Raw genomic sequence first — 14,256 nt, forward strand, 5'->3', positions numbered from 1 at the left:
AGAGAATGGACTTTTAAAACCCAAATTTAATGATTTGGGATTTAGTATTTTGTTTTGTTTTATAAAAGGAGAGAGGTTTTTTTTTTTTTTACTTTAGACAGGGATAGACAAAGCATTGTTTTGAGCTTGAGTGTCTTCCAAAAATATTCAAAACCACCAATTTTGCATTCAGAATACAAATGCTCAAAATTTGAGCTTCATGCTCAAAATAGGGCACTGAAATGAATTTGTTCTGAATTTGAAACAGTCTGATTCAAAATTTTCTGCAAAGCTCAGAAGAAACCTTGGTTATCTCTTGGGAAGGGGAATAATGTACCCACACTCCCCAAACCAGTAATTCAGGAATTCAGCCCAGTATTATTTACTTTTAAAACACTTAGATAAAGTTTCAACTGCTAGTGACTTCATGGACATGTCCATATAGTTTTCTTGGCAACAGTATGGAAAGAGCTTCTTGTTGCTAGATGGCCTTTTGATTTCCAAGTCTAACCTACAGATATTTCCTAATTATCTGTCGGCCTAACACTAATTGGGTTTAATACTGCATAGTTTTTCAAAGCCAACCATGGTTCATTTGATTGTCACCATTTAGTTCAAGTTATCTTTACAGGATTGTAAGTCACTTATGCAGCACTATCAACACCTTGTGTAAGTTCTAATGCAGGTCTGCAGTGTTCCCAGAGTTTTTCCCCACACTCCCATTGTTTCTGCAAATTTGCTGATGAAGGAAGGATATCTGGGAAGATTTCACCTTGTCATCCTCTTCCTTGGCATATAATCTTTCCACTGCTAGTCAAACAATTGTGTCCTGGAGAGCCAGGAGATGGTTTAGATCAGGGGTGTCAAACTGAAGGCCCATGGGCTGGATCCAGCCCATGGAGTGCTTAGATCTGGCCTACGGGGCCACCCTGGAAACAGCGAAGGATTGGCCCACGGTGCCTCTGCCAACGAAAATGGAGCTCGGGAGGGCCGCGGCAGAGGAAGGTCATCACAGCTGAAAATGGAGCTCAGGAGTCCGATTGGCCCACAGGTGCCCTTGACACGAGTGACATTGAGCTGGTCACACTCACCTTAGCCACACCCTCCCACTCCTGAGGTCAAACACAACCCTGATGCGGTTCTCAATGAAATCCAGTTTGACACCCCTGGTTTGGATGGAGTAGGCACAGCATGAGGATGCTGCTTCCTGAATACAGACTTTTTCTAATTAAGCTGATGGATCGACCCATAATATCTCAGCATGTAGAGGAGGAAGGAAGAAGGTGTTTTGTGGCGGGCCACAGAGTATATCTGAATGTGCACATGTAGAAGGGTGATATGCTGAGTTTAAAATATTATTGCTAATTTGTCTTTATTGCTCCATGTGGCTTTGGGATTTATTGGGTGGGGGGGGGGAACCCACTTGCTTATACATGCTTTATGGACACCATCTCAAGCATGGTCTTAAAAATCCAACACAATATTAGAACAAAAATAAAATAAGCACCAGAACAAACATAGCAGGCTGCAAAATGCAAACAGTGATTTAGTAATTGACAGCATACAAACAAATGAATGAAATGTCTTCAGCTAAAAGTCTGGGAAGATAAAATCAATTCAGAAGAAAAAAATATGTGTACATTTAACACCCTTGCAAATGCCTGCTAAATTATGTGATAAATGCCAGGTGACAACTGATTCCATATGCACAAGAACTCTATGGAAAAAAATCCTGTCTTGTTTTTCTTACTAGTCTAATCGTTCTCCATAGTAAGCTAAGCAGAAGCATCTCCAATGCCAGCCACAAAGCAATGGCACTGGTCCCACTTCTTGAATTATCCCAAACTTAAGTCACAGAGCTTTTTAAGGATCAAAACCAGCTCTTTTAAATAGATCTGGAAACTAAACCAGGGCAGTGACTACAATAAAGGTATTATTTAAACTGACCCTCAACACCACTTTTTGGGACTACTTGTCCTGGATACTCAGGCCTTTTAAGATCATCCTGGATACTCAGGCCTTTAAACCTCATCCACAAGCATGATCCAGAAAGATACTTGTGACTGAGAGTCACGAAAGCTGCTAAAAGACTGGGGAGTCAGAAGAACCCTGAAGGTCTATCCCTTGGTTTAAACTGAATGAATTCAGCCAAGGTTTTCTCTGATCTAAAATGCACCTGGAGCTAATGTTCATCAAAGATAACTTCCATGAATTGCCTTTCACTTGATATTATTTGGAAATGAGGGGCTGCACTATTTTCTTAGGCGATCAAGGATATGAGAAAATTGGCCCATTAAAAGTGAGCCTATTAGGCTAGAATGATTAGTAGATTCTAGAAGACAATGAGTTGGCATGAAATCCTGTGGATGAGTGTAATTAAGAGCAACTCAGTGCTACAATTAATACGCTTATGTTCATGTTTCTTTAGCTGATAAAGGTCTTGATCCAAAGGCATCTGGTCATTGCAGCTTTGCGCTTTTCACTGATAGCTAACTAAGGTACAAATATGTCCTTGCAATATGTATTATTACTATTATTATTTTTGCCTTACTCCTATGACAGTGTCCTCATCTTGTCCTTGTAGTAAGACAGGCCAAAATCATGCAAACTGTACAGTATTATTTCCCTTATTCTGACACTGTTCAAAAACAGCTTCAAAGAAATGTAAATTGTTAGGCTTTGTCACTCATTAACTTGGAGGGAAACCAGACAACAGGCAGGGACTGGGAAGAGAAATAGAACAGAATCAATCAAGGATAAGGAAGAGCAGTAGGATAGCAAATTTCATATCCACATAGATTTTTTTTTTTCTGGTTCATTCTACTAAGCAGTGGGGAAGGACCTTCTGTAAGCAGCTGTCATTTTTTTAATGGAGTGTGCCCAAACTGCAGTTTTCTTGATGTCCAGGAAATTTATTTGAAATCTCATGCAATACAAATATTTGTTTGGTTGATTGTTTCAAGTATTTATAAGATTACTCAACAACTTGATTCTGAGAAGTGTACAACAGGAATAAAATGTTAGCAGAAAACAACCCCAAATTGTTAAAAATAAAATAAACCTGTACCATATATAAAACAGCAAGCCAAACGAAACAATTAAAATAACTAAAAGGGAACTCCAAGTCAGGACTTCATTGCTTTTCTAAAAGCAAGCCAGTAGAATATTGGACAGAGATCACTCCAGACTATAGGACCGTGATGGTGAATCTATGGCACGTGTGCCACAGGTGGCACCCAGAGCCCTCTCTGCAGGCACGCCAGCCGTCACCCTGGCTCAGCTCCACTGCGCAGCTGTGTCGTCGGGTCTCATGCATGGGGGGTGGGGCACATGCGGGAGATGCACTTGTGAATGCACGGGGGTACATGCGTGGGGGCGCTCGCATTGGCCAGAAGTAACCTCCTGCCATGTTTTGGCTTCCAGGTTGGTGCAGAAGGCTTTCCAGGCCCAGAACAGGGCACGGGGAGCTGCATGAGGCCCCCCCCAGGCCCCATTTTGAGCCAGGAAAGCCTCCTGCACCAACCTGAAAGCCAAAATCGGGTGGGGGGGTGCATGCACGGGGGATGCTCGCATTGCATTTTGGGGGTTCGGGCATGCATGCTTTGGGCACTCAGCACCAAAAAGATTAACCATCACTGCTATAGGAACAGCCATTGAAAAGGGACACTTCCTAAATCCAATAAGATTACAGTGTTTAACAGAGGGACAGACAGATATACCTGGGAGCAGGCAATTCTGCAATTTCGGTATCTGCTGGTCTCTTTTCCATCTTTCCCCTTATTTTGCTATGAGATTGCTCTGTTTTCCTTCAACACCTTGATGGTTTCAGTGCTTTCTTCACATCCCTATCTTGTCTTAAAAAAAGAAGTTGTGGTAGAAGACTGACTTTTTTGCAGACATGATGTTAGTTGGGCAAACCTGCAGAACTGACTGTTTGACATCAAATAGCATGGTCAAAGAACTGGCAAACCTCTCCCGGACAGTTGAAGAATGTAATGCAGACAGTTGGTATACTTTAAAATACAAAGAGTTTCCTTTTCACCCAGATAAGCAGCTATTACAAGAATTAGCAACAACTATTATTTATGTGCACTCAAGTCGTGCATGTATACAAAAGGAGATACATGAGATGAAATGGGCTGGAATATAAGACATGTGCACATAAGCACAAGTGCCAATATCTACCAGGAAACAGAATTAAAGGTGCATGGTTAAATGATCAACTTATTTCCTGTAAAATGTAAAGACAGAAGCTTGCCTTATTATAGTTAAGATAGAAATAACACTTTCAATAGTATTCGACAGCCTCCCTCCATATGATTAAACAAGGAAAATACTACAAAAGCTATGTGAACCCTAAGAAAAACCATGAGAAATCCTAATATATGATTATTCTTAAACACATCGGCTCAGAATAATTAATACTGGTTAGCATACTTTAACTATACTTTGCTTTAAATTGGTTAAACACTAGTAAGAGGAAAACTATCTTCTCTATGAGCATAAATGAATGGAGTTAATATTGAAATCTAGGTTTCTGAAGGAAGAGCAACTACTCTAAATTCATTATAGTGGCAGAAAAGATGAATTTAAGCTTGAGTTGAGAAATGCAAACTAATTACTCCCCTCCTTAGAGACAGATAATTGGAGAAATTAACCCAGAGTGGAGGGTATATACAGTAGCTAGCAGCAAAGGACATTTCATTAGAATGAAGAGAAGGATTTTATATTTCCTTTAGATCAGGGTTTCCCCAGGGATTGAAGGGAATATTTAAAGGGTGGTTGTTGCTACTATTTGTGCTACTATTAGTTAAAGTAGTATTTATTTATTTTTATATAATAAATGTTTGGGAGATGATGGACAATCTGAAATTTCATGAAGAGATCAATGAGCTGAAGCAATTGGGGATCCCCTATTCTAGATGTAAGGATGTATATAAAACATCTTGAACACCAAAGCTGAGAAGAATAGATTTATTTCAATGTATTAATTTCCCATACAAAAGAACAAGGCTAAGACTTTACTAAATGCCCATTTTAAAGCATGGGATCAAATAGGTGATCAGTTTCTATTGGTGGAAACAGTAATACCCCTCCTATAAAGTTTAAACAAAGGAACTTGAATAGAAAGAGATAAACTACAACCTGAGCATTAAGTACCAATTCTTGCCCTTTAACCCACCGCAACAGGTGATCAGTGAATATCTCTATCTCTATCTCTATCTCTATCTCTATCTCTATCTCTATCTCTATCTCTATCTCTATCTATCTATCTATCTATCTATCTATCTATCTATCTATCTATCTATCTATCTATCTATCCCAGGTTGTGGAGAAAAAAAAATCTTTTGGAAAGTGATTGACATCAGACTTGCCAAACTGCTCACCTCTGCTCAATCATCTGGGAAATCTAATCTGAGCATCATATCCACCTTACTCAACTTGTACCTTTACCTTGCTCAGCATTCCTCTTAGCCTGTACTTACACTCTATTGCGGTTTGTTGCTATTGCCATTCAATACTGGGGCAACTTGGGGATTAGCTTACCAGCTATTTCCTGGTAATGCTTGAAAGAAACAAATGGCATGGATCACGTCAATAATAACTTCCCACACTGGTATCACCCTACCTTGAAGGTTAGTGATTGATGGTGGACTCACAATGCCATTTAGGCTAAGTGGAAAACAGCCTTGGTTGCTACAGAAAGGGTGGTGCAGATTCCACAACAAAGAAACTTCGGCTTAGTGTTTCTGACAAAATACGGCACGGGTAATGGCATCAGTTTGTAGGCGTAGACACGTAAAGCTACTTGGGTTAATTTAAGACTACCTTTTCCTGTCATTCACTGACACTTTTTCTTAATTCTAATGTTTCTCTAATACAAGCCAAACATTAAAAAAGACACAGTAATAGACTTGTCTTACCAGAGGGTTTCTGAGACCTAGAATCATTCATAGGTCACAGCATTTTCACCACTCCCTTGGGAGAGTGCTAATCACCCTTCCTCTTGCAGGGACATCCAATTGAAACTCCAATTAATCATTAGATCGCCACTACAATCAGAATTAGTCCAGCGCTTGCTTCCCACTTTCTTCATCTCATTAATGTCACATAATCATAACGTATGGAACCAGTTCCTGCCTAATTATATCCATCTTGTTCTCTCCGTGTCAAGTTATTGTCTGCAAATTGTGTACATGCGTTTTATTGGTGATTCTCTTCCTTTAGAGAAATGACAAACGTACACCACGGCTTTTGTTAGGAAAGTGCAGACGTCTTCCCAGCAGCCTGTGCAGAAATCTTCTTTTTTTTTCAGCACTCAGTTTGCAATTTGGTGCTCCCTTCCCTAGCAACTGCCTCCACTGCCAGTAAAGGCAGCTGCAATCAGACAACTGCTATAAGAACCTACAGAACTGTATGGGTGATACCATTGACAATAAGGGCCATTATATGTTCTTCACGTCTTTATGCTTTCTAATACCTTTTTTTTACATTACAGTTTTAACTTACAATGGGGATTGAAAAAAGCAAAGCAACAATTTTTTCCAGGGAGGCAATTTAATTAGACTAGGGCAGAAAGACAGGATGGTGGAAGCTTTTCAACATATTCCCCCTCCTTTGCCATCGGTGATTTATTCTGTTTTGCTTTTTAATTATCAGTTGCATTTCTATCTCAATATTTAAGTATCAAACCAGTTAAAAACAATATTCAAACAACATATTTGACACTTTGTTGCTGACAAAGGATCAAATTTGGGGAAATGATTAGACTAAATAGAATTTCCCTGCCATTAGTTTCCCTTCTGAACAATCTAGGCCCGTGATGGCGAACCTATGGCACACATGCCACAGGTGGCACGCAGAGCCATATTGGTGGGCATGCGAGCTCAGCTCCTTTGGGCCTTCTGGGCCCACCAGAAGTAGGGAAACACATTGTTTCCTGCCTCTGGAGGGTCTCCGGGGGGGGCATTTTCGCCCTCCCCAGGCTCCTAGAGAGCCTCTGGAGCCTTGGGAGAGCAAAAAAACCGGACTTCCAGTCCCATCGGAAGTTGACAAACGGGCCGCCGGCCTCCGGAGGGCCTCCGGGGGTGTGTGGAAGGCCATTTTTACCCTCCCCAGGCTCCTAGAGAGGCTCTGGAGCCTGGGGAGAGCAAAAAACAGGCCTACCGGGCCCAACGTGCCATCACGTGCCAAAAGCGGGGGAGTCACGCACACATTTGTGGGGGGCAGGGTGCATAGAATTATGGTGTGGGCATGCACGTGCGACCCCCCGTGCTCCCCCCACTTTTGGCATGTGATGGCAAAAAGGTTAGCCATCACTGATCTAGGCATTCTATAAGGCCTCTGCCCAGAATTTTTTTTATGTATAGCTGCTTCATCTTTCAGGGGAGTCTTCTCCAGTATCATTGCTGGTGAAGGATCATGGCAGTTCAAACCTAACACATGGAAGTATACCATATGAAGAATAGCAATAGCACTTAGACTGATATACTCCATAATGCTTTACAGCCCTCCCTAAGCAATTTACAGAGTCAGAATATTGCCTCCAACAATCTGGGTTCTCATTTTACTGACCATGGAAGGATGGAAGGCTGAGTCAACCTTGTGCCAGTCAGGATCAAACTTTTGGCAGTGGGCAGAATTACTTCATTCTAACCACTGCACCACCACAGCTCTTACCGTGGTGCCTGGGACAGTGTCACATATTTTGGAAAGCATTTTTTGAGATAACGCCCAGGACCCCTCTGTCTTTCACTCAGAATAAGCAGAAGCTTCTGATATCAAGTTTCAGAAGATACAGGTGGCCAGAAGCTAGTACAGATAGTCTTTGACTTACGACTACAATGGAGCCCAAAAAGTATGTTGCTAAGCGAGTCAGTTGTTCAGTGGATTTTGCACCAATTTGCAACCTTTTTTTTACCACAGTTGTTAAGTGAATCCGGTTTCCCCATGGACTTTGCTTGACAGAAGTCAAAAAAGCTGATCACCTCAGGACATGGCAATTGTCATAAACATATGCCACTTGCCAAGCATCCAAATTTTGATCACATGACCATTGCTGCAATGGTCATAAGTGTGAGAAATGGTCATAAATCCCATTTTTCAGTGCCATTGTAACTTCAAACGGTCACTACCCTAATGGTTGTATGTACAGCACTACCTGCAATTCTTGCAATAACAGAGAATATATGTAGCTCAGGATTGAATTTTTGCACTTTTCTTCTTCTTCTTCTTCGAGATCCTTCATTGCCCTGCTGGTAACATCAGTTATTTGACCACTTACTGAAAAGGCAAGATTTTTATGTGCAGGATAAATTATTTGGACAACAAGGCAGAAGAAAAGGAAACGAAACACCTGTTGATGTTGAATTCCAGAGGAGCACATAAAGCTAGAAAGAAAATGCATTTAGACAGCCACCTACTCTCAGGAGAAGATCTGCCAACTAAGGAGCAAATTCTAAGTGTTGAGGCCAAGCATCTTTTGCAACTTGCTGGATTGACATCAATCCTTGGCATCAACTGATAGGATGTTCCAATCTAGATTCTGTTTTTCCCAAACTACAAAGAATCAGTTTTGACAACTCTACCCTCCCCCTTGTCTGATAAAATGCAGAGGCAATGTACAGGTAGTCCTTGACTTACAACAGTCCGTTTAGTGACCGTTCAGAGTTACAATGGCACTGAAAAATATGAATTACAACTGTTTTTCACAGTTACAACCTTTGCAGCATCCCCATGATCATGTGATCAAAACTCAGATGCTTGGCAACTGTTTCATAGTTATGACCGTTGCCGTGTCCCAAGGTCATGTGGGACTTTCATGCGGTGTCCCAAGTTTTTGCGACTTTCCTACAAGTAAAGTCAACAGGGGAAGCCAGATTTGCTTAACAACTGGCTTACTAGCTTATCAACTTGTGGTGATTCACTTAACAACTGTGGTAAGAAAGGTCGTAAAGTGGGACAAAGCTCACTTAACAAATGTCTCACTTAGCGATGGAAATTTTGGGGCTCAACGGCGGCCGTAAGTCGAGGAGTACCTGCCTACTGATTGCAACAAAGCTATAATGCAATCTGCGGTTTTACACGAGTACTGCAACTTTCCCCAAGGGAGATTCTGCTCACCGTCGTCACTCCTGAGGGGTTCACACATTGCTGTTAGATAGTTGACTCACCTGCACATGCTGCATACAAAGCACTTGGGATGGTAAGTCCGGCCCAAGGCTGAGATAACCTCTCCAGTGATGAAGTCTTGGCAGCTGTCGCAGCGGGTGCCATAGAGCTGCTGGTAGTCGTGGGTGCAGATGTATTCCCCATTTTTAAAGAAGAAACCAGACTGAGCTAGGTCACAGCCACACACTACAGAGGGGAAAGTACATGCAGAGATAGAAAAGTCAGTTCTTTCATTTCTCCAAACAGGCACCTTTCTCTTAAAAAACAAACAAACAGACGCTTCTTGAGGTGCCATCATAAGGATGGGGTGTCTGGGTCATGCCACAAGTCTCGTTTGTCAATCAAAGGGAAGACATCTGTAGAGATTCTCAGTCATGCAGGTCATGGTTGTCCCAAAGGTGTTTTTTCAGGAGCAACTGGACTTCCTTGTTTTTCCTTTTGAAGACGTTTCGCTTCTCATCCAAGAAGCTTCTTCAGCTCTGACAGGATAGTGGGGAATGGAAGGATTTATATCCCTTGCAGGCAGCTGGTAATCTTTATCCTTTTAGAGGGACTTTTAGCTATACAGTTTGGGATGAACACCCTTTGAATGGTGTGGGAGTAGGAATGGATTTCCAGAGGGGGGGAAAATTACAGACTACAGGAACCAGGAGCACTACTCAGGTGACCCTGAGGACACAGATAAACCTCCAAGTGCTCCAAGGACCCTCTAAAAGGATGCAAATGACCAGCTGTCTTCAAGGAATATAAATCCTTCCATTCCCTACTATCCTGTAGGAGCTGAAGAAGCTTCTTGGATGAGAAGCGAAACGTCTTCAAAAGAAAAAACAAGGAAGTCCAGTTGCCTCCTGAAAAAGCACCTTTGAGACATCTAGGAGTTAAACCCTGCCCACTCTGCATAGCCATGCTGAATGGCTCCACATTTTGTACAGTAATTTTATTGGCAACAGCCCCCTTTTTCCTAAATATAAAAGTTGTGTTTCTTCCACAAAACATAATAACAGAAGAGACCTTGGAGGTCTTTTAATCTGACCCCCTGCTCAAGCAGGAGACCTGGTACCATTTCAGATAAATAGTTGTCCAATCTCTTCTTTAAAATCTCCAGTGCTGTAGCACCCAAAACATCACTTCTTAAGAAGAGCAAATACCGGAGGACCAGCCATGCTTAGGAATTCCCATCAGCCAGTCAAAAACTGACTTCATTCTTATATCTATGACCCCTGGCTTCCAGGTCATTTCTAATCTCAACTCAATGTACTTGGTCATTCATTTTGCAAATTGAAATGGCTTAAACGTATCTGCGGAATCACCTCCTTTCAACTCAGCCTATTCCCGCTCTCTAGTATCTAAATATTAGATAAAGCAGCCTGAAGCGGGATTATCTGAATCAGCCACCTGTTTTTTATCCCATCGCTGACACCTGAGGCTTGACTGGTGCTGGTATGTGAGAGGGTCTTTCCGTGGCCCAGCTTTGGCAGGCCCTGCCTCAGGAAATCCTTTAGCTTCTCCCTGATGACAATCTCCCTGATCAAGCTTGAAAGCTTTTCTGCTCCAGCATGCCTTCAGCCAGTTTCTGCCTCCTGGTCTGTCAGTTCCATCTTTGCTATCCAAATTACATTTTCTGCTCTCTGTTTTGGTTTATTGACTTTTTCATGTATATATTTGCTGTGGTTGTCAAGGGCCACAGAGTATGTGTGTATGTGTGTGCGCGCGTATGTGCAGGATCACATTATGCAATGCTTTCCTAAAGTGAGGGTGGAGGGTGTGTCTAATGAGTGCTTATGTGTAGGAGACTGTGAAAAACAATCTTTAGAAAACAAGTTGGGCAAGAAGCCACCCAGAATAATTACAGAGCTACAAGGCTGCTTTGGTAGCCTCGCTGCCCACTCTGGATGACTGGCACTGGGCAGTGTGATCGGACTTGTACTGATGAACTCCCTATGTGAAAGGTCCATCTGGTGTGTTAAAAGTGCATCAGTGTTCTCTGATGCACAGATCACTAGTAGATACAAGTGCCTGAACCAGTTTTCAGTTTTTCTGCAACAACGGACTCCAAGTCACCTGAGTGAAACAATTTCTTGAATAGTGAGGGTAAACTTCCTTCTGCCACCCTGCCCTGCCCTTTACCAAGCAGTATCTTCTCATCCTGTATCCCTGCCACCTATAGACTCTACAAGGGCAACATACTTCTTGCGGTCCTCTCAGATGTCACCGTTGTGTTGTTAACACTGTGCAGTGAAAATAAAGCAAGGGTTGGGATGGGGGAGATGTTGTGAAGAGAAATTTCTGCTGAGAGAAAGCCTGGCCTGGGGGATTGTCTGTGAGCCTTGGTGCATGACAGCAACAAGATGCGCCCTTTTTGATTGACTACAAGCAGACATGTTGAGAGGCTGAATAGGCTAGCAGAAGAGCCACTGGTGTATTGGATCTTTAATGGCAACTGGTGAGAAATACATCGAATGGGATTCTTGTCTTTTGAGAGACCTTGGCCTATAATTCCCCAGTGAAGCAAGAGAGAGAAACAAACTGGCAACGCCATGAAGAAATGGCTCAATTACTACACTCACATGCCATGACCCACTGAAAGACAGATAGTCTGAGCAGTAGTTCTTGAAGTGCTTTGCCATTTTAGAGTCATACAGGCAAGCTTGCCTCAATTTTACCGCTGTCATTCAGTACTTTCCAATATATACAATTCCCAGTGAGCATACATTGGGGAATTTGAATCCCATTAGATCTGGAAAACCCAAACTGGGATAAGTAAGTTCCTGAAAAATTTTGGAGTGGGATGGAGAAAATTACATTTATTTTTCAAGTATGGTTTCCTGGGAAGGTTAAAAAGATGAATGGGGACCAAGATAAAGCAATAACAGGAACATGACCAATGCTGAATTTAATTTTAAAAAACATAGTTCATTCATTTTCATCCCATATCTTCATGCTGCTTCTTACTTTGCCTTTAGTTCTTTGCATTTTTCACCTCTTTCCTTTTGATAATCTGATCAGCTTTATCCAGCTACAACTTTCTCAATCTTCCCATTCCTCTCAATCCATTCAGTCATCTTTAATATATGTAACATGCAATCTGATCCTCACTGACCAAAACATCTTCATACACTTTGTTTGTATACAATCTTGTATTAATCCTTGAGCCTTCTCTTCTTGTATTTTGCCACACAACTGCCATTGCATTCTATTTGTTTTTATGTTTCTCCTGACATACATAATACTGATTTCCATACAGCAAATTTGACAGACATGTATTCATACATGCAGATACTTTCATTTTTCATGTTTCATTCATCTCACATTATCAGACATATTCTGTAAATCAATATTTGTACATTCCCACATTCATGCACCTCTCCTTTTGCTAAGGAACAAAAAAACAGTCTGGACACCTACTGTCTGGCATGAATCCACACAACACATCCCAAACTTTGCTATTTCCCTTTTGAGCTCTTTTGATTAGAATTCTGATAAACAACTTCCAGGTGTGCTAAACAAACTAATTTCCCTGTAATTCATTTTTGTTACTGCTTCCTTTGTGTCAGAGAACAATAATGACATCCCTTTTATTGTCAGGCACAAATATAGTACACACACATACGCATGTTGTGAGTGGCCGTTCCATAATGAGACCACATTTGTACACATAGTCCTTGGCTTATGTCCATTCATTCAGTGACCAGTACAGTTACAGCTGAAAAAAAATGGATGTACTAACGAATCTAGAAGCTCTGGCTATTCTAGCAACCCCATGGTCATTTGATTACAATCTAAATGCTCAGATTCTTGGCTTGAAGTTATAAGGTTGCAGACACTGCTGGCTTATCAAAGGCAAATTCAATGGAAGCCAACAGTCAAGGTGCAAGTCATTTCAATAAGTCATTCTTGCTTTTTCTTCTGCCTGTAGCACCATCACCTCACCCACGCATAGCCTGCATTGACCCTCTCAAATCTTCTCCTGGCCTCTCCTGACTTGCAAGCAGCCTGCACCAGTCTTCCCAGCCCCTTCCCCCAGCCTCTGAATTGTATCTAGACTGCACTGGACTTACCCATCCCCTCTGCCCTCTCAGGCTCCTCACCTGGGACTCATTTCATGATTTGTGCATCTTGAGGTTTTACAATAGCAACGGCGACTGCCGAGACTGCCATTGCCAAATCATATGGTCCAAGGGTGGGTTCTACTTACCTTTACTACCAGTTTGCAATGGGATCGCGCATGCTTGTGCATGCTTTGTTTGCGCACGCGCCTTGCTTCTGCACATGCGCAGATCGCTGATGACGACATCCGGGGCGGTGGACGTGGCCTCTCACCAGTTTTACTACCGGTTCTTGTGAACCTGTCCAAACTGGGGGCAACCCACCACTGATATGGTCATGTGACATTGTGCTCTATGGCTGCATTGCTTAGCAATGGCAATACAGGTCCCAACTACCATTACATTACAACTCGACGTCTATTGGTATCCTAGATTTTTCCAATTATCTCAGCTACAGCTGCAGAACCATCATTTTTCAATATTTTCCATAGCATTAATGTTTTTCTTTTCATTGTTTTTTCCTCAGGTATTAACACTTAATAGCATTTGTTTCAGTTCCATTTTTTAATATGCAACTACCTTTCTCATACGTATCTCTAAAATACTTCCGGTATTCTTTCATTTTCATCCCAAATCATTTAAAGCGTTTTTATTTTTGATGCCACTTATCCTGCTCGATTATCACTGTTTACCTTCATCAATCACTTCCAAAACAATGTTTAAATTCCATCAAAGAGTCCAATTGACCTAGTGGTTAAGGCATGAGGCTGGAAATCAGGAAATTGTGAGTTCTAGTCCTGCCTTAGGCATGAAAGCCAGCTGGGTGACTTTCGACTAGTCATTCTCTCTCAGCCCAACAAATCTCACAGGGTTGTTGTTGTGGGAAAAATAGGAGGAGAAAGGTGTATTGGATATGTTCACTGTCTGTAAAAATAATAAAGATGGGATTAAAAAATATTTTAAAAACACCATCTGCATTTTCTTTGCCTCTTTCAATCCTTCTCTCCTCTTTGTTCTCTTTGATTGCAACTATATTTTCTCCCCATACCTATTATGGGGA

At 41.7% G+C, this 14,256-nt stretch overlaps 1 protein-coding gene across 10 annotated transcripts in view; it reads right to left on the minus strand.

Moving 5' to 3' along the window:
• Window positions 1–14,256, minus strand: part of ABLIM3 (actin binding LIM protein family member 3) — a 171,182-nt gene that overhangs the window by 57,453 nt on the left and 99,473 nt on the right. For all 10 annotated transcript variants that reach the window (XM_087887404.1, XM_087887395.1, XM_087887397.1 and 7 more), the window contains exon 3: window positions 9,153–9,336. In XM_087887404.1, the coding sequence (XP_087743530.1) occupies window positions 9,153–9,336 (184 nt within the window). The remainder of the gene's footprint in view (window positions 1–9,152; window positions 9,337–14,256) is intronic.

This window comes from Pantherophis guttatus, chromosome 2 (assembly GCF_059756535.1).
Source record: "Pantherophis guttatus breed Tessera chromosome 2, ASM5975653v1, whole genome shotgun sequence".
Classification (NCBI taxonomy): Eukaryota; Metazoa; Chordata; class Lepidosauria; order Squamata; family Colubridae; genus Pantherophis; species Pantherophis guttatus.